The 26,065-nt window shown below is 38.9% G+C and overlaps 1 protein-coding gene across 1 annotated transcript in view; it reads left to right on the plus strand.

Annotated features, from left to right (window-relative positions):
- Positions 1-1,730: 1,730 nt before the first annotated feature.
- The window catches only part of ACBD3 (acyl-CoA binding domain containing 3), a 32,756-nt gene continuing 8,421 nt past the window's right edge, over positions 1,731-26,065 (plus strand). Inside the window, exons 1-5 of the mRNA XM_065882122.1 lie at positions 1,731-2,070; positions 17,968-18,109; positions 18,752-18,892; positions 21,727-21,885; positions 23,633-23,807. Of these exons, the coding sequence (XP_065738194.1) occupies positions 1,785-2,070; positions 17,968-18,109; positions 18,752-18,892; positions 21,727-21,885; positions 23,633-23,807 (903 nt within the window). The 5' untranslated portion in view covers positions 1,731-1,784. The remainder of the gene's footprint in view (positions 2,071-17,967; positions 18,110-18,751; positions 18,893-21,726; positions 21,886-23,632; positions 23,808-26,065) is intronic.

Below are 26,065 nucleotides of genomic sequence, written 5' to 3' on the forward strand. Positions count from 1 at the left end.
TGAATTAGGGATACATTTCATTTGGGTTTACTAGCGTGCATTTATGGTTTGCAGTCATTTCTGGCTACTGTTAAATTATTACTCACCGTGGGTGTAGGAATGGCTTTCTGGAATACACCTACTGCCCATTATGCCAGCTCAGCCAGCACCATGTCACAGAGGTGCAGGACTAGAGGGCAAAAGAACTCTGTGATGTCTGGTACAGGAATGTGATGCCATGGGCAGCAGAGGAGAAACAAGATTTGAAAGAAAACAAGAAACTAGCCCATAGAAAATCCTTCCGACTGTCAGAAGTAAAAAATCCTTCCGACTCTAGTAGGGGATCAAATCTCCCAATGCCTAACCTAAAATAGAGGTTCTCACTCATCAGGAATCTAAGTAATGTCATATATACAATTATAAGTGCACCATACTTATTTTTGTTTGTATGGAATGGAATGGAATATATTAGAATTCTTGTATTTGTGGGACACAAACTTGCAGTTGTACTGTAGTGAGTCTCTATGTGAAGTCACATGTTTTATTCATCTTAATGGAGGAGATTCTGTCTTAACATAGCAGATAGATCTTGTCCTGAAAATCGCTGAAGATCCAGTAAAAACCAGGCAAAAAATTGCCATTGGAGCAGCCAGACAGTCCTGAAATATCATATGTGAGACAAACTTGACACGTTTTCCCAAATTTGACAATAACCCTAAAAAAATACACAGTAATTCAGTAATAAGTTGTGAAGCTAAAATTTATAAGCAATTAATAATAAAAAAAGGATCACCATGCTAAAGACTGATTTTTCTGTTTCCTTACAGAAAACATTACAACATAATTATCATAGGAAAAGCTGATCAAAAGTATACAGCCAAAAAGTATGGGGAAAATTATCGTAACTGTTGCCCATAAAGTCTAGGAACACAGATAAATATACATAATGTTGTCAAGAACTTTTTCAATCTTTAAAAAATAAATAAAATAATTATGTTCTGGATTTTTGGACGCCCTGTAGAAGTGTGTCAGGCAGTTAATAAAAATTTTATGGTTGTCTGTGTGATGTTTGTGATTTTGTTAACTTTTCAAAATGTCACTTCTGAGTTCTTTCTCATTCTAAATATATATTCACTTTCCTACGTTTCTGCTCGTAATTTTTGTGTTTTCTACTTAATGAGGGCCCCACAAATTGTAGGAGCTTCAGTTCCCGAAAAAACCAGGATGTGCCCTTCCACGACAGTCTCAGAAGCCACGGAATTTCTCTGCAGCCTCAGTTTCTTAAAAAAAAAAAAAAAAAGTCATTTGCTCGGCATTTCCTTAGAATTGCCAGAGTTCCGCCAACCACACAACTCTCTACCAATGCGGAAGGTCTGACCGGAGGGGTAGGGAGCTCACCAGCAGCCACCCTCCCGTCACAGACCTTACTCGGGGTCCTTCTGACCCCGCTCGGCCCCTCCCCTGCCGGACACCGCGAGCCGCCGGAAAGAACGGCGGGGCGGGGGCCGCTGGGCCGTAGTACCCTCCCTCCGGGAGGAAAGAAGGCAGGAGGGGGACCGGGTGAAGGTGGGCACGGGGCGCTCGGGACCCGCGGGACTAGGGGTCGGAGCGAGTGGTAGCAGAGCGGGGCCGACAGACGGATCGTAACCGACCGACGGATCGGGGGGGGCGGGGCACCATGCCCGGGAGCCCTAGATTCTACTCAGCGGCGGAAGTTCCGGTGTCGGTAGGCGGAGGTCAGAGGTCAGCAGGAAGTCGATACGTGGCCACCGCCTGTCCCCGCCGAGGAGGCGCAGCAGGCGGAGATGGCGGCGGCGCTGAACGCAGAGCGACTCGAGGTGTCCGTCGACGGGCTCACACTAAGCCCGGACCCGGAGGAGCGGCCCGGCGCGGAGGGCGCCCCGCTGCTGCCGCCGCCGCTGCCGCCGCCCTCGCCTCCCGGGTCCCGCCAGGGCCCGGGCGCCGCAGGGGAGCAGCCGGAGCCCGGGGAGGCGGCGGCTGGGGGCGCGGCGGAGGAGGCGCGGCGGCTGGAGCAGCGCTGGGGCTTCGGCCTGGAGGAGCTGTATGGCCTGGCGCTGCGCTTCTTCAAAGGTGAGCCGAGTAGGCCCCACCCCCGCCGCCTCTGCCCCGCCCCGGGGAGACTGGACCCGTCTCGTCCTCACCCACCCGTGCGGGACCGCGGTGACCGGAGCTGGGCTCTGTCCTTGGGGTTACCCGAAGTTTGTCACTACCCGCTTGGCCACTAGGTCCCACCCGCAGGGGCCTGGAACCTTGGTTTATTAGTCCGGGTCCCGCCTCCCCGAGGTTACCGGGGCATCTTACCTGACTTAGCTTCTCGGTTTTCCAGGAGCCTGGGTGGAAGAATGAGCCAGAGCTCTCTCTTTCCCAGAGGTTCCCGTTCTGGGATTTTTTAACTGTCGCATTCCTTTTCCTGTTTGTTATGGCTTGGCACGTCAGAGCCACCGATTTTTGCCCTTTTTCCACAGTGGAAATCTTTCCATGGGTTTCATATATATACCTTCCATTCATTCTGGAGAGCTTAGGACTTGATCACCTGGCAGTACTGATGTGGCAGAGAGAAAGAAGTAAAGTATTAATCCCCCTTGGCTTGTCAGACTCTGAACAGAAGGGATGCTCACTATGTAACTAGTAACTTCTAGATCGTTAAAATTTTACCTTATAAGCAATGTCCAAGAGTGAATTCTCAGATTAAGGCCTAAAAGTACCCTCTGTACTTCTCACAGAATTAATTGTAATAAATCTTGTCTTAGAGCTAGATTGTGGTGTGTGCGTTTTTTGTTTTTTTTTTTTGTTTTTTTTAATTGGGTGATTCACGTAGTCAGATGGTGGTGGTACCAGTCACATGACCTTGTCAGTGGGAAAAACTGATGAGAAGAGATACTTAGATCTTGTGGGGTAGATGAGCAAGGAGAAACATCGGCAAATGAAACTTTAGACGTGGTTGCTAGGTTCCGTTTACATTCCAGAACAACATATTTATGACACTTTTCCCAGAGGGAGTACCTTTTGGAGTACATATTTTACTAGCTGAAGTTGAGTCGTTGAAAGTAGTGATACATTCGAAAGTTACTTGTTTTCTCTGAAAATGACTCTAATTGTGCAAACTAATGAAAGTCTTTTATAAATTTTCCAGAATATTTGGTCATTCCCCTTCATTGCATTTTTTATTAAAAAGTTTACCCTTGAAATATTCATCGTCATTGCATGATGAGTTCAGCTCTCCGTGCCAGCTTGGGGAATTGGTAATGGCTAATGGGTTTTGGATCACTTGACCCTTAGGTCACTGGCTTGAATTTAGAGTTTCCTGAGGTGATGATACCACCTATGTAAAAATCTGGTGGTTTCTGTACAATTCATATAACTACATTTTACTTAAAATTTTTATTCTTGGAACTTACTTTTCCGGTGTACAATAAGATTAAAGTATATTGTAGCAGAATAACATGTAAGAATAGAAAAGAATGAACTTCTAATACTAACTTTCACCATATAACTAACAAAAAATAAATGGATAATTTTATCTTCTGAGCCTGTCTTATTTGAAAATGGTAGTAATGTCTTCTTTGAAAGATTAAAACACTCTTCCCCCCCCCCATTATTTGTTTCTTTTTTTTTGGCGGTGTTGAGTCTTCGTTGCTGCAGGCGGGCTTTCTCTAGTTACGGCGAGATGGGGCTACTCTTCCTTGTGGTGTGCGGGCTTTTCATTGAGGTGGCTTCTCTTTGTTGCAGAGCACAGGCTCTAGGTACACGGGCTTCAGCAGTTGTGGCTCGCAGACCCTAGAGCGCAGGCTCAGTAGTTGTGGTGCACGGGCTTAGTTGCTCCGCGGCATGTGGAATCTTCCCAGACCAGGGCTCGAACCCATGTCCCCTGCGTTGGCAGGCAGATTCTTAACCACTGCGCCACCAGGGAAGTCCCTAAAACACTCTTAATGTGCAGTAAATTTAGCATTGCTTGGGAGTCAGGAAGCTCTGGATTCCTTTTTTTGGGCTGTGCCGTGCAGCCTGCATGATCCCAGTTCCCCGACCAGGGATTGAACCCGGGTCACTGCAGTGAAAGCGCCAAGTCCTAACCGCTGGACCTCCAGGGAATCCCTCTGGATTCTGTTTACCATGTACTCCTAGACAATTAACTTTTGTCTTCCAGACACAGTGTGTTTATATGTAGAGCTATAATATGGCTGGATTAAATGAAAATTGACATCTCAGATTTAAGGTTTAGTGCTCTAAACCTAACATTATCTTAACATGTTTGTTGAGTAGTAGGACTCCTAGGGGAACCTGTAATTTGGGACCTAGTTATCAGTCACCTTAAAGAAAAAAGCTACATTGATAGTTATGATTTACTAAGTTCCTAAGTTAAGCTCTCAAAGCAATATCCAAGTACTTAAAAGGAGAAATAACAGTCTAGCAATCAAAAGCTCCCTTTCTGCATGGATCATTACATGTTAGCAATGAAGAAGCTATTAGTATATGAGGTTCCTGAGTTGGGCTTGGGGGGAAGGATCTAAAAACAGAAGAATTATGGAAAGTAGGGTGAGTCGAGTGTTGGCTGCCTTTGTTTTAATGTGTGAATTTTTCCAGCATAATAGTTGGCATTTTTATCAGTCTTGCAAGGACTTTAATAAATCACTATTTTGTGGTTTTGTATCTCACATGAATTAGAAATAACATTACACTTTATCTTTTACTGTGGAATAAATCTTGAAAGCATGGGTATCTTTTTCCATTGAAAATAACTTGAATTGGGAATTAGGAACCCTGTTTCTCATTCTATCCCTGTCACAGTGATCATAGGCCAGTGACTGAACCCATTGTGTCAATTAGCTAACCCTCTTCGTTTTTGAAGATAAAAGTAAAATAATAGATGAAAATACTGGAAAATGTAAGTTAGCAGTTTACCATCTAAGCTCCAGACATTGTTGAATCCTTATTATGGATCAAGTTTTATATAAGGTTACCACTGTAAATGAATAGTATATTCCCTTTTGCTATTATGGAACTTAGAGTCCAAAAGAGGAGTTAAAGACCCAGTGGCAACTGCAATACAGTGTGGAGGATCCAGAGAGCAAATGCCATTCCAGAGAAGGGGGAAGGCCAAGAGCCATGAAAGGGCAAGACATGTGTCGGGGAAATGGCAAATAGGAAGTAGGTACTGTAGTTTAATGGAGAGAGCTGGGAAGGTAAGTTGGTGTCAGATACGTGGAAGGACTGGAATGCTATTGTAAATAGCCTTTTTGACAGCAGACAGTGAGGAACCATTGAAGGTTTTTAAAAGGAGGAGCAAAGTTGCCCAGTTCTACTTTAGGAAGATTAAGCTGGTTTCCTTATCTCTTTAGGTTAAGGAATGAATCAGCTGGCTTTATTGTAGCCTTTATACTTCTTGGATAGAGTTAACCTGGGGAGTTGTGTTTCAGTTTTTAGAGTTCTTGGGGGTGAGTTTTTCCTTCTCTAATACTTTGTTGCCTCACTCCATTAAGCTGGTAGATGGTTGCATTAATTTAAAATTCCAGAGTGATAATTGCCACCAGTTATTGAACAGATGTTCACTAAATATCAGGTACTATTTTGAGAGCTGTATGTATACTGTTTTGTGTAATCCTCTACAAGCCCTTCAATGGGGATGTTATCCTGGTTTCTTAGTTGAGAAACTTGCCCTATAGGCCCGTTAGTTAACCAGTAGTAAGAGGCAGAGTGGCTCCTGGGTCTGTCTGATTCCAAAGGCAGTTCTTCTCACCATAGGAGATGAAAAGCAAATAGGAACCTTGCTTTTTGATGGTGTCCCTAGGAAAATATTCAAAACTACCTACCTTGTTGCCTTATCACGTTTTAGGACTTCTTTAATATATTTGCTTGAAAATATTAAGAGCTAATGGAAAGATACTGTTTTTCTGCTCATGGTCACTTTATCGAGAATCTCTTCAGAGATCTGGAAAGGTAAAGTGTGGGAGAATCATCTGCTCTAAATTCCTACATAACGTTGTTACCCAGTTTCCAATTTTGGTTGTTATGAAAAAATCCCCTCCAAAGGACTGAAGTAAATGTGCCCATCAGAAATATTGGTAAATGCTAAATCTCATTGCTACTAATACATTATTAGACCTTTTGAGAGGCCTGCATTTAGCCAACATAACGATTGTGTTTTACTCTTGGTAAATTGAAAATGGATGTGTGATTCATTAGCAATTGAAAAATGGTAATATTCTAATTGTCTTTCCTTCACTGTAATACTTTTCCTCACGTGCTATTTGGTTTGGGGTACAGCTTAAATAAGAAAGAAAAGATAAATGCTTCTTTCCCATTATTAGGTTTCAAAATAATGAGTTGTCTCCCTTAGCAGCCTCAAAAGGTGACAGTTTTCAAAATGTTATATACTCATGCATGTAAACCTTTTTTTTTTTTTTTTTTACTTAGGCTCTTATTATTGATGCTCAAATTGTATGATCTTTAGCAAGTGGTGGCCTCTTAAGATTGGCTTCTAAGTTCCTTTGACATGACTAGTAATCTTCTGTAGCTTCCTTGGTATCTGGTATGATGAGATGTTCCAGATTCATCGTATACATTTCCTGCCTCCATAGGAATCAGCCATTTCTCCAAAGAGACATGGTTCCTTTAGTGGGAAGTGGCATTTGAAGAGCTGTAATCTAGGTGTTAGCAGTGGACTCTCATTGCTACTGGATTGGTCTTTATTTCAGTAGACAGATCTAGGGTGTGTGTGTGTGAGGGGAGTGATAAGTTTTTGAGGGTGTGATATGTGAAAGGAAGCTGTAGTTGAATTTGGAGGAACTTAAGTCTAGGACTCAGTTTCTCTGTGGAATTGTTAATGAATTTCCACTAGCATTGCTGTAGATTACACTGTGTTATGTTGCTGATAGCAGAGAAGCAATCATATGTACATACTGAATAGTTCCATTTCCTTTTGTCCTCTTGAAACATATGCATCTCCAAGAACTTTTATAAATGGCTCCATTAATGTTTTAAAATACTGCACAATTGTAATTTATTCTTTGGTGACATAATAATTAGCGTGCGCCTCCTGGACTTAAGTGGACTAGCTTCAGGTAATTCCAGGTTTAATTGTTACTATTGAATATCTATTAAATTTTGAGTTTATTTTTCCCTTCTTTCTTTATTGTCTTTATCTTTAGGTATACATGTATAGCATAGGAGGATGTAATAGACCTAAGAGACACTTATAAGAAAGAAAATTATAGCCGCCAAGAATAGTAATGCCTTTTAAACATCTGCTTTTTTAATTTGCTATTTCATATTAGATTTGAGCTGAACTAAAATTTTCCTTTGAATACTGGATTCAAGGATATGTTTATATATGTGTATTTTTTGTGTATATTTTTGTATATGTGTATATTTTAGTGTAACTGATTTAACATTTGCCTGAGGCCTCCCCTTTATTTACTGCACGTGCAGAAAAGTATATAAATCATAAATGGTGCTTGATGAATTTTTACAAAGTGAGTACACTTTGGTAACCAACAACCAGAAGGAGGTAATGTTTACTTTTTTATCAGTTAGCTAAAACGAGAGCTACTCTGGCTCAGTATTTAGGAAGTTGAGTTCTGGAGTGAACACTACCTGGGGTACTTTTTCCTAGTTTTGCCACTCAGTTGTTTAAAATCTGCCTTCCTTTACTCAAATTGTTGTAAGAATTATAAGAATTGTGTGTGTGTATATATATATATATATATATATATATAATATATATAAACTCTTAGCAGAGTACCTAGCAATTGGTGTTCTGTGACTGCTTATGTTGTTGAAGAGGAGAGATTACCAAGAATTTATTAGAGAGTGTGTTGAATTAATGAGGGGGAGATCAACTTTTATTAAGCACTTTGTACATGCTAGACAGTTTCCAGAGTTTCATACTCATTAACTCAGAAATACTGCATTTATTATACTTTCTTATAAGTAGTATAAGAATGTATCAGTTTATTTCTCATTTGAACATGGATGAGATGTGGTTTTAATTTTAATATTTCTAGAAGATGGATTTTATTCAAAGTGTATTCTCTGCCAGGCAACAGTGATAGGGCCATGAAAGAAAACAGATTTGAGCTTAGGCTGCTTTGGGGGAAATTCTGTATTTGCAATGAGAGAAGGGGGAGGTGGTCCTGCTATCTTCCACACAGTTCAGACAGTCCCTGGATACTGCTTTCAGTTTGAGGCATCATTCTTTAGGGTTAAAGACAAAATGGAGCTCATTCAGAAGAGAGCAACTTGTATAGTGTGGGAATTGGAATCCCTGCCATCATTATCATAATAGCTGCTGTTTAGTGAGTGTCTGCTCTACTCAGGCACTGTATCAAGACTTTGGAACACATTATTTCTAACCCTCACAAGAAATGTGAGAAGTTACTATCTCCATTTTATTGATAGCAAAACTGAGGCTAAGAAAGGTTATCTGTGTCTGTGTTATATACTTAGTATAATAGCAGAGCTGGGTCTTTAGGAGGTATGTATGAGTGAATAAGCTGGGAATATTTAGCCTAAAGAATAGAGAACTCAGGGCAAATATGATGTACAGTATTTTGTGGCTTTTTTTGAGATCTGATCTGTTAGATGTGTTTTATTTAATGCCAAGGACTAGAAATAGACCCTGTGGATAAAATTGAGACAGATCTACTCAGAATAAAGACCTAAAATAAAAATCACAGCTATCCACACATGGAATAGGCTGTTTGAGACAATGAATTCCCATCACCAGGAATTGTTCAAGCATACGTTAGCAGTAACTAGGTGGGTATGCTTTGATTTCTTTATCTTAATCTTTTATGTATCTACTTCAGGTTTTTTCTTTGTTGTTACCGTGCGGCTTATATAATATAGTTATACTATAAAATACTATACTGTAGTATAAAAATATAGGTTAAACTGATAACTTCCATAGCATACAGTAACTATTCTTTCACTTCTCCCTCCCTCACATTTTAGACTATTGATGTTACAATATACACCTTTTTATATAGTGTGTCCAGTAACAAATTATTGTAGAGCAAGTGGTTATGTAGAGAGGATTTGAACTTTGGTTGTGCAGTTAAGTCGTCCATCTTTAATATCCTTTCCAACCCATAGATGTTATTGGCTTTCATTTCATCAAATAAAGGCTAGAAGGAACATTGAAATAATTTGTTGCCTTCCTCTATCTTCACCTCCAGAGAGAAGAGAAAAATATTTCTCAGTAAACTTACTCTGACAGTTGACATGTGAGACTAATAACCTTTTGTTTAATTAATCTCAGATGGAAGGGTAATCTTTCAGAGTTTTGGGCTTGGTAACTGTGATTATAACGCTATTATCAAATTATTTATGCTGTCTTACTAGAACTGTAAAGTTAGATACTTATGAATTTAATAGAAATGTAATCTAGAAGCCATTTCTCTCTTTATTGGGAAAATGTGTTACCACAAATTTAGTGGCTTAAAGCAACACATACTGTTTTATAGTTCTGGAGGTTAGAAGCTCAAAATGGGTCTCACGGGGTTAGAATCCAGGTGTCAGCAGAGCTCTGTTCCTTCTGGAGGCTCTAGGGGAGAATCTGTTGCCTTTTCCAGCTTCGGGAGGCCAGCTGCATGCTTTGGCTTGTGGCCCCTTCCTCCATCTTCAAAGCTAGCAGCATAACATCTTCAAATCTCCGTCTGACTCTTCTTGCTCTCCCTCCATTTATAAGGATTCTTGTGATTACTTTGGGCCCACGTGGGTAGTCCAGAATAAGGTCAGCTGCAATCTTAATTCCCCTTTTTCCTGTAACCTAACATATTCACTGGGATATAGATTCTGAGGATTAGATGTGGATATCTTTGCGGGGGGTGGTATTACTATGCCTACCACATGTTATAATGTCTTCTGAGCTGATTACTGAAATTGAGCATATGAGTTTACTCCTTTTACCTTTTTATCAAAGTGAAAACCAAGGCAATTTAAAAGGTCAAGTTGTGCTATAAAATTTATAAGGAAAAATAGCCAACCCCGTCTCTCTTTTTTCCCATCTCCAAGACCTTCTCCCCCAAGGCAACCACTTTCCATTATTTTAACTGTTTCTTCTGGTATTTGTCTCCATTTTCCTGCTGCTTCTTTTAATTTATTAATTATTATTATTTAAATATTTATTTATTTGGCAGCATCAGGTCTTACTTGTGGCACGAGGGATCTAGTTCCCTGACCAGGGATCAAACCCAGGCTCCCTGCACTGGGAATGTGGAGTCCGGACCACTAGGGAAGTCCCTGCTTCTTTAATTAAAAAAAAAAAAAGAAAGAAAAAGAAAAAAGTAGCTTATACATGTATGCCTCTCTCTTCCTTCTTCCCAAATTCTTAATTTTATAATATCACATTTGTGATTAAATCAGTGTCAGTTGTTTCTATTTGTGTTATTCATACCTGAGACAGATCATGCACTTTGATTATATTTTGGTTCTTATGCAAACTCTTTGTCGTTTGTGTAGTTAGAGGTAATTATCTTTTTTTTCTCTGTCCTCAGGTAAACTCTTTTTTTTTAAGAGACATCTCTCCTAGATATCCTTAAATTTTTGATTCAGTCTTAGCTTTCTACCTTGTGAGTCTCTGCCCACTGTCATCCTGAAAATTACCTTCAACTCTCTGTGGTGTTGGAATTCCTTCTCCTGGAATTCCTTATTTTCTTTTAGACTTTCTCTTTTCCTGTTGGAAATCTCTTTCAGCCTTTTTTTTTTTCCCCCATGTTGGGAGCTTTCTCAAATGTCCGGTGATCCTTGGGTATTCATTCTTGTTAAAGGGTGAGGCACTGGAGAGCCAATTGTAACCTTGAGTACAAGCTTTTATTGTAGGTAATGAGGCAAAAGTTTCATCGGGGAACCCTCGACATCAGTGTCTTTCAAACTAGAATGTGTAAGTCTTTTATTTTGTGCCAGTTTTTCATGGAAATATTCCTGTCTCCTGCCTGGAGTGTATGAATCTAGTTGGCCAGCATTTAGGCACTAGACAGGAGAAGGGAGGGTGGGTGGAAGTTGTTTACCATTTACCAGCGTAACTTTCATTTCATTTCTCTTTTTAGTCCTGCAGTTCACTCTCAGGCTGGTGTTCTCCTACCTGGAGTATCTGTGATTCGTGTTCTCTAGTGTACACATCCAGACCTCTGCTAAGTAGGGGCAAGGTAGCCAGCCATCTGCCTGCTTGGGATTGCCAAACAAAATGGGAGGTAGGGGTACCTGCTTTTTAGATAGTTTTTATTTATATACATATATATGTGTGTTTATTTGTTTGTTTGTTTTACTTCTTGGCCACGCCCCGAGGCGTGTGGGGTCTTAGTTCCCCAACTGAGAACGAATCCGAGCCCCCTGTATTAGAAGCGTGGAGTCTTAACCACTGGACTGCCAGGGAGGTCCCTAGATAATTTTTAAACCAAAACCCCTATTTTTATCTAGACTTCAGTTTTTAAAGAACCTGGTACCTTCAATTCCCGAGCCTTTCCAGGGTTCTCTGAATTGGCTTCCTTTTTCCTTTTAGTGGGGTTTCATTGAGGATCAGATGTAATTGTGTGTGTTCAATTCACCATGTTTAACTGGAAGTTGAATTTTATGTTTTCAATCCTTTTAATTATATTCGAATTTTTAAAATATTTAAACATCATTTGACTTTTGCATTTATTTCTTCCTTTAGTCCAGGGTCAGTAAACATTTTCAGTAAAGGGGCAGATAGTAAATATTTTAGGCATTAAGGACCGTATATGGTCCGTGTTCATATTCTTTGTTTTTTGTTTGTCTATTTCTGCTTGTTGTTAAATAATTCTTAAAAAAGATAAAAAACATTCTTAGCTCACAGGCCTTAAAAAACAACTGTGGGCAGAGTTGGTCTAGTTTGCCAATCCCTGCTTTAGTCTGTCTCCTTTAGGTAAAATAGATTTTTAACCTTTTGGTCTTCAATTTTATAGAAAATAAACTTTTTAATATAATTGTTGCTGGACAGAGGCCAACAAGTGATCCCTTTTGTCCATTTGATTGAAAGTGGCCAGCTCTGTACGCACGCTTCTCCAGGTAGTAGCGATGGTCATTTCCTGCCTTTCATTGATGTGTTTTCACACACTTGCATCTGAAAAATAGCTCTGCCGCTTCTTTCCAGCATAATTTATATTTGTCTTTTTTTGTTGCCATAGAAAGCGCTTTTCCAAATTGATTGAATTTAATGACTTTGTACTAATTAACTCTGTAAGTGCAGGGACCCAGGATGATGCCTCTCTTCCTTACCAGCAGGACTGAAAGAGCTTTCCTTTGGGAATATGGTCTTGGCTAAAGATCTTTGAGTTTCAGCAAGGCTTTTCTGTCTATTGCAGTTATGGTAGTTATAACTTCTTTCCTGCTAACTACGTTTAATGCCCTTGGAACCAGAAATAATTTTAGGAGAGGGAATTCCCTGGCTGTTCAGTGGTTGGGACTTGGTGCTTTCACTGCCAGGGCCTGGGTTCGATCCCTGGTCAGGGAACTAAGATCCCACAAGTCGTGAAACAAGGCCAAGTTAAAAAACAATAATAATAATAAATAAAATATATTTTTTAAAAAAGAAATAATTTAGGAGAAAGTTATTCTCATCTAACGCAGAAAAACTAAATAAAACAAACCTTCGTGGTGTGTGAACTAGAGCCATCTGAAGAGTAGGAGAGAAGTAACTTTTTTGTGATACTATAATAGTCTGCCTAATGATATTGATTGTGAAGGGTTTTCATTTTCTGTTTTCGTTGAAGTTTAGAATGTCAACATGATGTGGGCTGTCCTGTACTAAAGGTGGTTGGGATTCTTAGTATATCCTTCTGGGTTTTGCATATTCCTCAGGAGAGAATAATTGATCTGTTAATCTCGTCCCAAAGGCTGAAAAATAAGTTGCCTTGACTTTTTAAAAAGGTTTGTTAAAAAAGAAAAAAAGCATATGTGTATTTGATATAAAAGTACATATGCACATTGGAAATCTGAGGAAATAAAAAATGAATAAAGAAAAAATCTGTAATCCAATCTTTCAGAAATAATTATTAGTATTAACATTTTGGTGTGTTTCCATTTCTTTGGTTTGTATGTGTGTGTGTGTGTGTGTGTGTGTGTGTGTGTGTGTGTGTGTTTAAGACAGATTTAGTTCCCAGCTAGAATAATGATGAATAAATTGAAGATTCAGTAATACGTATTAAAGGAAGGATTATAGAGCAAGTCTTAAAACTAGCAAATGCATAAACGATTCTATGGAGAGGCCAGTAAAATTCGCAAGATTGGATGTACTGTTTTGCTCATTTTCACAGAACTTGACCTGTACAGTCAGTTTCTTCTTTAGAGAGATTTGTTGGGTGTGGTTTTGGTGTGGTGAGTGCCTGTTAACAAAGCGTGTGCTTAGTGCTGGCGTTCATGGTGGTGAACAAATTTATGTGAGTGCTTGACAGAAACTTACACTTAAAAACATATTCCCCTTTTGAAAAATTAATTCCGTCAGGCATAAAAAGGGCAGATGTTAAAATGACATCCAAAAATCCTGAAACCCCCCCTCCCTCTGTTGATGAGTCACCTTTTAGGGTCAAGGTTAGCCTAACACCTTGCTGAATAATAGGTACAGTTTCCTTGTTGACTCACCCTCTCCCATGGTCCCTGATTCTAGTTTGAAATAAAGGAGCAAATTTATCACCTCATAAGAAATGGACCCTCCCTCCATTAGAATAACTTTATAGTAGTCATATTTTAAAAATATTTTTTTCATACCCACTAGTCCTATCTGTTAGCTTCAGATCATCTCCCTAAAGCAAATAAGAATTCTTGTGTATGTTTGAAAATTGCTGTATTACATGACTACTCAGAACTTTTTTTTTTTAAAGGAAAAAACAAAACAAAATCTCAGGGATCCTGATTGAACAAAACAAGGAAGTTATATTCTGCTATGCACTCTACCTCCACTGTTTCCCAGGCTCACTACACCTATTTTTTTCTTGAATGACCAGCAGCATATTTTTCTTTTATAAGGCTCAAGATAAAATGAATAGTTAGGTTGGTGCCTTTTTGGTTTTAAAAAACAAAAACTTTCTAAATAATAATCTTTCAATTAATAGGCTAAGATCAAGGTTGGAACTGTTTTTCAGATCATCACTTTTGGGGGAAGAAAGTTGTCTGTACTATGTTTCTCTGAGACATAATTAGCATAAGAAAACTTTTGGTGATTAATATGTACAAAATTAAGGTAGATGGTAAAGGAAGCTTATGGGCATCTTTAAAATTGGAGAAAGGCTTTTTGGTAAAAAGTTGCCACTATTGTTTCACATTTTTTAGCACCCTAACATCTTAGAATACAGAGTTCTGATAAGCTAATTTTGTAAGAAAAATCTTAACTGTAATTTTTAAAAAGAAAGATCTATATGTGTAATCACCCATTTTTACATAGTTATAAACCTAGTATCTAATTTTTATTCTACTTATTTAAATTAATACATCATAAATATATTCTCTGAAATGCTATATAGCCCATATATTGTTATTTTAATAGCTGTATAATCTATTCAGTGGATTACTATAAGCATTGCGTTATTGTTGAATAATTAGGTTTTTAATTTTAAATAATGCAGCAGTGAACAGGTATAACACCGTGTTTCTTGCTAAGATAATTGTTCAAGGCTGTATTTAGAAAAGATTCATTGGGAAGTGAATGAAATAAGGAGCACCTCTTTTAGGCTTGTTGGGTTTTATTTTTTATTTATTTTTTTTAAATTAACTAATTTATTTATTTTTGGCTGCGTTGGGTCTTCGTTGCCGCACACAGGCTTTCTCTAGTTGTGTCTAGCAGGGGCTACTCTGTTGCAGTGCGAGGGCTTCTCATTGCTGTGGCTTCTCGTTGTGGAGCACGGGCTCTAGGCACATGAGCTTCAGTAGTTGTGGCACACGGGCTCAGTAGTTGTGGCTCACGAGCTCTAGAGCACAGGCTCAGTAGTTGTGGCACACGGGCTTAGTTGCTCTGCAGCATGTGGGATCTTCCCGGACCAGGGCTCGAATCCGTGTCCCCTGCATTGGCAGGTGGCTTCTTAACCACTGCGCCACTAGGGAAGTCCCTAGGCTTGTTGTGTTTTACATGAAAGATAATGTAAAGATGTATTTCGGTTTTGTAAGCTCTCATCTGTTTTGCTTTATTTTGATGATATACTATGTTCGAGTTAAACGTAACTACTGGCCCAACCTAAAGAGTTGGAACAAGTCATCTTATTACCTCTGACATAATTTTATTTTTTCCTTAACTCTAAAATAATTCCTTTATCTCAATATAATTTTTAATAATTTGTTTGCAGTATATATATACCTGAAATATGCACCTAAACACAATTATATACTGTATTTCCAAGCTGTACGTTTTTAATTGAGCTCAGTAGTTTGTAAACTCCAGGAGGGCTATGAATCCTTGTGTCTAGCACAATGATTTGCGTACAAGGGCTCAATAAATATTTATTAAGTTGAATGAATGAATGTAAAAAAGGGCTTATAATTTCCATCATTGATTGAAATAGACTTCTAAGAGTTAGATTTTAAAATGAAGATTGCGTTTTAGCTGGTAAATATAGACCTATGGATAATCCTGTTCTAAAAGCTTTAGAGGAAATTCCTACTCTTCGTGCTAATTGTTTAGTGATACTGTTTGCTCAGTAGCAAAGACAGATGGCAGGTCCGCAGGTTTCTGAGTTGTTTTGATTTTTATTACATAAGTAAGGTCAGTGCCACAGTTTTGTCTTTTTTCCAAATATTACGTGAATTTGTTCTTGTTGAAAAAAATGCAGATAGAAGTACGTATGTATAATTCTCTTCAGTTCCCACCCACAGTTTTGCCAATCACTTCCCCAGAGGCAGTACCTCTTAACAGTTTAGTTTGTTCTTCTACATATTTTCCTTTGAAAGATTAAAATGTTTCTAGTTAAAAAAAAAAAAAAATGTTTCTAGTTTTGGGACTTCCCTGGCAGTCCGAGGGTTAAGACTCCACACTCACAGGGCAGGGGACACGGGTTCGATCCCTGGTCTGGGAGCTGAGATCCCATATGCCCCACGGTGTGGCCTAAAGAAAAAAAAAAAGAACTATAAAATGTTTCCAGTTTTCAATTTTCTGATCACCACTCCTGATCTTAGCCCCCTCCCACTTTCTCATTCTTATCTTTTTAGTGTGACTCCTTCTAGATCTTTTTCTTTGCATTTACATTCATATAAATGTACCTATAGAATATATATGTGGTATGTTGACATGATGTATTTCATCAATTCTAAGACTTACTATTATTTAAGAAAGAAAAACTTATTTAAGTAATTTAAGAAAGAAAAACTGCCAATGATAACTGTAAAATACAGTAGATTGTAAAAGCTAGTCTGATTTTAGAGATGTTAAAGTGTGGGTAGCAGAAGTACTTAGAATTGAGGATATATATTTTGTGCTATGATTGTATGTAGTTTTCTGCAGCTTGCTTTTCTCATTTAACAGTGTTCCCTTTATGTGTTTCATTTATACCACAGGCTGAATATGACACATTATTTAGCTGTTCCCTTACTGATGAACTTTTAATTTGGTTACAGTAACAAGAAAAGAGTGCTGCAAGAATATCCCTATATCCACCTCCTTTTGTGTATTTGGGAGTGCTTATCAAGGGTAGATGACGAGAATTGGAATTATTGGACCATAGGGCATCTACTTATAATTTTGAAATATATTGCCAAATTTCCTTCCAAGATAACTGTAACAGTTTATACTTTCAACATTAGTGTATGAGAATGGGTACCTGTTTGTCCTGTTCTTACCAACTCTTGATGTTACTTAACTTTTTTAAACCTACCTGATGGCATTTTTTTAACCTATCTGATGGCAGAAAGCATCTTAGTATCTAATGGTTTCACTTTCCATTTCCTTGACTAGTGAAATTGAGTATCTTGGCATGCTTATTGGCAACTTCTGTTTTTTTCTTCTCTGAGTTTCCTGTTCATATCCTTTTAAACCATATTCTTCTCTCATCATCAGTGGTTTTCTTTTGGTGACCTCTGTGTACATGGATAAAATTTGTAGGCAGAATATACTACTTTCTACCTCCTGTTTTGTTTGTTTTGAAATTTGGTAATCTCTTATTATCATTAGAATCAACCAGTAATTAATCCTACCATTTATCAAAGAAGTAGAACTATTCTATAAGGACTTCCCATTTACCCAGTTTCATACTACTTTGGAATGTTGTTAGTGGTAGTTAAGTCTCTACAGGTCAAATTGGCTTCTCTCATAATAGCCCATTGGAAATCTGCCAGAGCCAGCCATAATACGAAGGAAGTAAAAGTATCTAGCAGTTATTACCATTAATACTATCCTGTTACCTCTGAAGTATCAGGGGACTTTTCACTTTATTGGTAAACAAAGAGGTTAAATGGTCCTACAGCTAGGAAGTGTCTGAGATGAGATCTAAACCTAAGCTGTCTGATTCCAAAGACCCTTCTACCACATCATAGTGCCTCAGTGGGATGGATGCTTTTTGAATATAGCCTTTCAAAGTATATGTAATTGTCTCTTATGTTAAAAGTGCTTGATATAAAATTAGTTTTTTAACTACTTTAAGAAATGATTGCTGAACATTTTTAACATTTGTAAAATATGTCAAGTGGTACACTAGTATGTGTGTCCCTACTGTAGCTTGACAGATTGGTTTCTCTTTAGTAGCGGCTTTTTTTTTTTAATTTAAATGTAGTTGATTTACTCTTTGTAGTAGTTTTAACATAAATATCAGTACTTAAGCTTTATTTTTAAAAAATTAATTCAGCATAAAGTGTTTCTATCTTGGCTTTGACTATTAAAATTTAGTACTTGAAATTAAAATCTCCCTATAGTGGGGTTTATATATATCACAGGCAATTTGTGATATACCTTACAGCAAAATTTCAACATATAATCCTGAAAATTATGTATTTTGCCAGTGCTAATTGTTTTCTTTGTATTTATTTTTCTTAAAGAAAAAGATGGCAAAGCATTTCATCCAACTTATGAAGAAAAACTGAAGCTTGTGGCACTGCCTAAGCAGGTTCTTATGGGTCCATATAATCCAGACACTTGTCCTGAGGTTGGATTCTTTGATGTGTTGGGCAATGACAGGAGGTAACGGTGTTTTATTGTATAATGAAGTTAATGAGAGTAATGTTGAAAAGGGTACAAAGTAAATTGATTAAGATGTATATAGCTGGCTCGTTAGCTTTAGAATAAGAACTAAACAAACATTTTTGCTTGCAGCTTTTGGAGTCTTCAGACGTTTATCTGTTTTTGGCTCGGAGATGTTTATGGCTAAATATTGTGGAAGAAGTTTACTCATCTGTTTATGAACATACGACAAGTACAGCTTCATTTGATTCTTCCTAAATGATATTTAAAAAGCCATTTACAATGTAGTAATTGATTCCCTTATTGGGACATACAGAGTTGTGACAAGAAAGAATATATTAAGCATTTTATTCAGTTAAGGCTAAACTATGATATAAGAAAAGTAAAACTTTGATAACTTTTACTGGTATGGAAATTAGCAGTGCAGTTAAATTGTGGTTTACAACAGTAAGTTTGGTTTGTATGTGGCATATCTAATTTAGTAAATCACTACATGCTTGTTGAAGTTTTGAACCTTTTGTTTATAGTAGAATTATTCTTCATTTTAGTTATAATTGAGACTTGTTCGTATTTAGGTTTAAATTAAATCAAATTCTCATTGTATTAAGAAGAGGAAGTAACTTTTCTTGTTATTCTTCACAGGAGAGAATGGGCAGCCCTGGGAAACATGTCTAAAGAGGATGCCATGGTAGAGTTTGTCAAGCTCCTGAATAGGTGTTGCCATCTCTTTTCAACGTATGTTGCATCCCACAAAATAGAGAAAGAAGAGCAAGAAAAAAAAAGGTGAAGTTTGAAGGCACAGAATACTTTATCCTTGAGCAGCCTACTGCATGGTATACTGATGCTTTTGCTTTATGGAATGTCTGTTTTAAATCAGGTGTCTTAGTTCCATTGGATCCCCACTTCTTATGGCAGTTGCTCAAACTTTCCGATGTGAGCAGGTGTTTTTATTATGAGTTTTGAGGGGAGAAGGTTGGCTGCTTCCGTCTGGCTATACCTTTAAAAGTAACCACCCATCCATCATGGCAGCATTCCTTTTGTGTTGCTACACTAGGTTTCTGAGCAAGCACAGTAAGCTCAGCCACTCCCTTCCTCCTTACCCTCTGGTCTGACACGCTTTGCTGTTGCCTCCCTTGGGTTTCTAGAATATTCATACTCCATATCATGGTTATCAGCTGTGCTACATGGTAGACCTTATATAGGCATTTCATATTGGCTATGGCTTCCAGATGGCTTATTATTTCCAGAGGTTGCGTGGGGAGCTGTTGAATGTGCTGTTTGTATGTTTATGGGATTCTCTGTCATGATTGTGAACTCAACAGAATTATAGTTAGCCCTTTATTTATTTTAATATGTATTTATTTGTTTATTTGGTTGCACCAGGTCTTAGTTGGAGCAGGCAGGCTCCTTAGGTGTGGCATGCTAACTCTTGGTTGCAGCATACATGTGGAATCTAGTTCCCTGACCAGGGATCAAACGCGGGCCCCCTGCATTGGGAGCATGGAGTCTTAGCCACTGTGTCACCAAGGAAGTCCCCCAGCACTTTATTTATCTAGAGGTTATATTTTCAAGAACTTTGACAGTCCAAAATTTCTAGGTAATGAAAATAATGCTGTAACACCAGTTTTCCCTCAGATTATATTATACTTGCTTTAGAAACAGTTGGTTCTCTGGTTTCCCACCTTAACCTGGATTGGAAATAACATTAGAAGAAAAAATAGCCTAACAGTGAGGGAGGAGACAGAAACCATGAAAAATAGATGCAAGAATGATAAAACTGTGGCAGTCAGGGCTAATGTGAAAGTAAACTCTATCACTGTATTATGGCGTGTACAGCTTTTATGCTTGCAGCTATAACTCCTGAGTTACCAAGAGACAGAGTATTGGGTATAATTTATTTCTCTTTAAGCAAATAGAAAATACCTTAATACATTTCCAGAAGATACTTATCCAAAGGAAGATAGTTTTTAGCCAGAGAAATAGTTTGATTCCTATGAGAATGGAATGAGGTTCCTTTACTGGAATTGATTTATGTGCTGCAGTCCATTGTGTAGTGATATTGGATCATTGAGGTGTAGCTGTGTCTTTGGAAGTAGTATATATTGCTTTTTAAGGTCTTTTTTAAAAAAAATATTTATTTATTTATTTGGCTGCGCTGGGTCTTAGTTGCAGCATGTGGGCTCTTTTAGTTGCAGCATGCAGGATCTAGTTCCCTGACCAGGAATTGAACCCGGGCCCCCTGCACTGGCAGCACAGAGTCTTAACCACTGCACCGCCAGTGAAGTCCCTTAAGTTCTTTTTTAATGATAAATTGAATACTTAAGTTACTACTCAACATGTAAAACTGTATTTTTCCTTTTAAAAATATACCTTTGTCATGAGATGAGGTCCATGTAGAATTCTTTTAAAGCATTTAAGACTAGACTTCCTCTATCCTGAAGCTTAAGCTCTGGTTTATGGAACATCTTGCCCTGTGTACTATCTGTGACATATAAAAAGTAGGTCATGTTATTGCTGTAGTTTGAGACTTGGTTGTGGCTCTGGTGTGTTAATCACTTGTAGAAGTTTGGGGAGAAAAGGGGTAACGCACACACTTCTCATGGAGGGCCATGACATGGTGTCTCCTCTGAGACCCCTCAGAAGTCTTCTCTTTCATCCCATCTTCAACCTCCCTGCACTGCTCACAACTCTCAGCCTATATGGCCTCCATTCCTAGTGCAACAGAGTCTGCTCTCCCTCGGGAGAGGGGCTGTGGTGGTGAGCAAGAGCTGGGTAAGGGCTGCACCTAGATCCCCAACTGTTCTTTTCTTGTTTTTAATTAAAAGCTTTAATTTTTTTTTTAAATTTCAGAAATTATACATGAATATAAGCAATATAAATGATTTTCCATTTATGACAGTATATGAAGCACAAACTGAAAACCTTCCTTCCCACCTTACTTTTAGTCTCACTCTCCTCTCCGTAGATAATAGCGGACAGATATAAGGTATGTCTTTCCAGGCCTTCTTCTATTTATTTACCTGCTTTTTCCATTAAACATATATATTAAATGTCTTTACATATTGGGCCATGTAGTCCTATTCTTATTTTATGACTACATGGCATTTCAGGGTGGATTATTCATTTCTCTACACATTTATTGTGTGCTTATTCTTTCCCACACTGTGGTAAGCCCTGAGGATACAGCAGTGTGAGATGGGCAGTCTCTGCCCTTATGGAGCATGTACTTAATGAGTAAGGCAGATGTATTGCTAACTTTATCACACGAATTTAATTTCAACCACAGCAGGTAGTACGAAGGAAAAACTTGTGGTGCTGTGAGCATATCTTAGAAGGGAGGTTTCAGGGTATCGTAATGTTTTAAGTGGTACCTTACTGATGGACTCCTTTTTCTGTTGCTGTGAAGCAGTCATTGTTTTTGCTGTGATCTGTATATTTTGAGATTGACTCCATATGATAAATTTCTCCTCATGAAGTATATGTATTTCAGATTGTGATAAAATTATCACATGATTCTCTAAAAAGCTTGTGTCAGTCTTCACTGGGAAAGAGTCTTAAATTATTTTTAAACGGGATTCTTTGTTTAGGGTTCATTCCCTCTGTCCTTTACCTTGTAGGAAGGAGGAGGAAGAGCGAAGGCGGCGTGAAGAGGAAGAAAGAGAACGTCTGCAAAAGGAGGAAGAGAAACGTAGGCAAGAAGAGGAAGAAAGGCTTAGACGGGAGGAAGAAGAGAGGAGGCGGATAGAAGAAGAGAGGCTTCGGCTGGAGCAGCAAAAGTACGCGTGTTGTGTGGCTTGTGTTTCACAACGAGCAATGGATTGCCACACTGTTGTGCTTGACGGTTTACCATTGTGTGCCTTGGAATAATTCTCTGATTTGTTTGACTGGGAAGTCGACCAGCATTAGCTGCTTGTCATTTGTACCAATGATGTATTACCAAGGAAGGCCTCATCTTAAGCATCATTTGGTTGCGACTGAAGAATGTATTAGAAGGATTTGGAATTTGCTCCCAGAACCCAGGCACTAGAATAGGAGCTGAGGTTGCTTGCTTGCTCTCTGTCTTTGGGTCCACACAGTCTCTTGTCTTTGCTTCTCTCAGCTATGTCTCTGTTTCATTCTTCCTGTTCTCTGCAAATTGTCACTCTGCTTTGGCATATGCAAGGCTGTCCTAGCCAAGATTTATGTGGTCTTTGTTTTCGTGCATCTGACAGAGACTGGCTGGCATATGAGAGACCCAGTTACAAATTCCCAGGCCAAAGGATCTAGTTGGTTCAGCCTGTGTCGGGTGTCTGTTCCTAGTCTCCTAGTACAGAACTTGGGAGCTGAAGCCATTTCTTATTCAGTAAGGGCTGTGAGAGCAGCTGTCTCAGAAGGGATTGGTTCTTCCAGAGGGAGCTGTGGGAATAAGGAGAAAGGGATTAACGCCCATAAAACACTGTGGGAAGAAGGCCTAGGGTTCTAGAGGTGGCATGGAATATAGATTAAACAAGAGGACATGCGGATCCATTGTTTTCTCCCCATTATTTCTGAGTAGTTCCTCAGAAAAGCTTCAAACTGACCCAGGGCCTCAGTCTGCCTTGGAGAGAGACTATGACTGCTACTCTTTTTGAGGGGAGAGGGGTGCCCTAGATGGACCCAGTGTCATGTTCTATTCAGGAGTTTGTGAGATTCTACTTTGTTATTATCTGTTAAGAGATGGCTTTGAGGTGTTTATGTTTGGTCACATGACTGAGTTAAGCATGTGGTTCCTCTGGAAAAAAAAAAAAAAAGAAGAGTAATAGTTTATAGAAATCAGTATCTCTAAACCAAGTGTGCCCAGTTATTATCTTCAGTATTCCTCTTTAAGGCAAGCTTTACATTAAATGCCAAGGGCACTCAGATTTTCACTGGCTTTCTTTATACTTACCAGAGCCATCTGTAACATCTTTTAGCTGTTCTGCCTTTTCATGTATTTAGGTAGAGAAACCATGGCCAACAGTTAAATATCTCATCGCTGCCATAGATGACAACCCATCCTTTTACAACACCATGTTTAAAGAGTATAGGCTGGAGCCAGACTTCCTAGACTTGAATCCTGGCTCTGGCATCTACTAGCAGTGTAATCTTGGGCAAGTTACTGAACTCCTCCATTTCCTGCTTTGTGAAACCCTACCTCAGAGGGTGGTTGTGAGAACTAAGTGGGTTAGTACATGGAAGTGCTCTGAACACTACATAGCACATAGTAAGGGCACAATAAATGTTAGCAGTTATGATGGTGATGATGATGGTGGTGATGATGATATGCTTATTATTCTCCCTCTTCATCCCAGATTTTCCTTGAAAAACCTATGTGAAAGATTAGGGGCCAAGTTTATTTTCTTATTCTTTGTCTGGACCTAGGACACATGTTGATTGGTATACATTACTACCTTAGTCATTTTTAAGAGTTATGCATTATAAAAATCAATAACAAGGACATTTTATTTTGTCATGAACAATCAGTCTCCTGTAGTCAGACTAGTGTATATTTTTTAATGTTTTTAGGCAGCAGATAATGGCAGCTTTAAACTCGCAGACTGCCGTGCAGTTCCAGCAGTATGCAGCCCAACAGTATCCAGGGAACTACGAACAGCAGCAAATTCTCATCCGCCAGTTGCAGGAGCAACACTATCAGCAGTATATGCAGCAGTTGTATCAAGTCCAGCTTGCACAGCAACAGGTACGCTAGATAACCCCCGAATTCAGCCATAGACAGGGTTTTTAGTTTCGTTGGAACGCACGTTCTTTTTTAACAGTTGCTGATGAACTTTGCATTAGTTAGCCTCTCAGGTATAACGTAACTTTTAGATGACCTTTATTAAGGGAGATTTTAACATTGCACTGGCAATTATGAAAAGAAGCATATGATATTGAAGCAATAAGTGGCCACTATTATATTGTCATAAATGTATTTGGGATTTGTATGGACCTAGTGTTATTCCAGTGAGTTTGACGTAGATTCTAATAGTGGTCCTGGAACCATGAGGACTTGGGTGATTAGTGCCCCCACAGGCTTTGCTTCCACATAGGAATATGTGGTTTAGGGGAAGGACATGCGACTGGAGGTCACACACCACTTGGATTCTGTCCTGGCTTCGCCATTATCTTGTGTGATCTCAGACAAGTTACCTATTGCTCTGATTTTTCCACCTTTTCTCCCCATCAGTAAGAATGGGCTATAAAATCCTGGTACTTGTCTTGTTAACCTCACAGGACTATCAGAGGAATAAAATGAGAAAATAGTTACTCTGTGAAAGTATTTGGTACATAGGGAAGATAACTGATTTTACATTCATTTTTTTACATCTTGCAGAGGCATAAAATGCCTCCTTAAAGTTAACGTAGCTAAGTTTACGTCTTTAATTAATTTTCACTTATAAAGCAGTTACTACCTGTCCAAATACCTGAATGAAGTAAAGTGTTGCAGGGAATTGCCGGGCGGTCCAGTGGTTAGGACTCGGCACTTTCACTGCCAGGGGCCCAGGTTCAATCTCTGTTCGGGGAACAAAGATCCCGCAAGCCACACGGCATGGCCAAAAAAAACCAAAAAACACAAACTATGTTTCTCTGTAAATTTAATAAAATGTTTTATAAAAAAAAAAAAAGAAGAGAAGTGTTGCATTATAGTTGCTCCATATTTCTTGTTAGGTGAAGTAATCTTTGTTGTTTTGCTAAGCTCTTTAAATTCCTTGAAAATTGATATCCTCACCTAAAATACGTTTTCCCCTGAGTCTTTAACATTTAGTGAGCAGCTAAAAGGCACTGCAGGTTTTGTATAATCCGTGAGAAGAGGAAAAGGATGTCAAACTAGAGTTACAAGATAAGTGGTATTTTGGAGGGATTTCTTTTCTGTCCTCTAAAGCCTGTTTCTACTTTAGCATGTCACTCCCCGTTTCCTGCTTCTTTGATGGACATTGAGATAATTTTTTTTTTTTTTTTTTTTTTTTTGCGGTATATGGGCCTCTCACTGTTGTGGCCTCCCCCGCCGCGGAGCACAGGCTCCGGACGCGCAGGCCCAGCGGCCATGGCTCACGGGCCCAGCCGCTCCGCGGCACGTGGGATCCTCCCGGATCGGGACACGAACCCGCGTCCCCCGCATCGGCAGGCGGACTCCCAACCACTGCGCCACCAGGGAAGCCCGAGATAATTTTTTAATAGGCTAGCTCATTACACACTGTCCTGCTTATAGGCTGCTATCACTTAGTCATAACAAAGTCAGTCATATAGGGGAAAACCAAAAATCTTTGAAACAGAATTGGAAAGCCATAGTTTAGATTGCAGTGAACAAACTCAAGTTTATCAAATTGATTGGTTGTCTCTGGAAAGAGAGAAGGAGAGGGACTGGGGAAGGAGCAAGGGAAACTTCAGTCCCATAAAATATTAATTTTTATATAAATACTGAGCAAAATAACAAAATGGGAACACTTGTTAATTTGGGGGTGTGGTTACATGGGTGTTTGTAATTGTTCCTGTGCCTTTCTGTTCTTTTAAAAACTTCCTGGAGTATAGAAGAGAGATTATGTAAATACATGATTACAGTCTATTTTATGTAATAGATGTATATTCATAGGCAGTGGGATCCCGGGGTAGGGAGTTGTTCATTCTGCTAGAGAGTTTCAAGAAAGGCTTGAAATGGAGAGGGACCATTTGAGCTGACCAATTGATCATCAACAGAAATGCTTTTTTTGCTTTCCTGTCATGCAGTGAATGTTCTGAGTGTGCTGACTTGTTTTGGTTATATGCCCTTTTTCTTGAAGCTGGTAGGTACTCTTTTAGAAAACTGATGTGGAAATTACTGAGAATCTAGGCCTTGGAAGAAGGTATTTTAAACTCTTTAAGTGTTTTGCCAACCTGCACTAGCAGCAGAGAGAGGCGTTGCTGTTTGAATAACTGGTTTGTAAATGATATGTTAAATGAAATGTATATACAGATATGCCA

The sequence above is a fragment of the Phocoena phocoena genome, chromosome 1 (genome assembly GCF_963924675.1).
Source record: "Phocoena phocoena chromosome 1, mPhoPho1.1, whole genome shotgun sequence".
Lineage (NCBI taxonomy): Eukaryota > Metazoa > Chordata > Mammalia > Artiodactyla > Phocoenidae > Phocoena > Phocoena phocoena.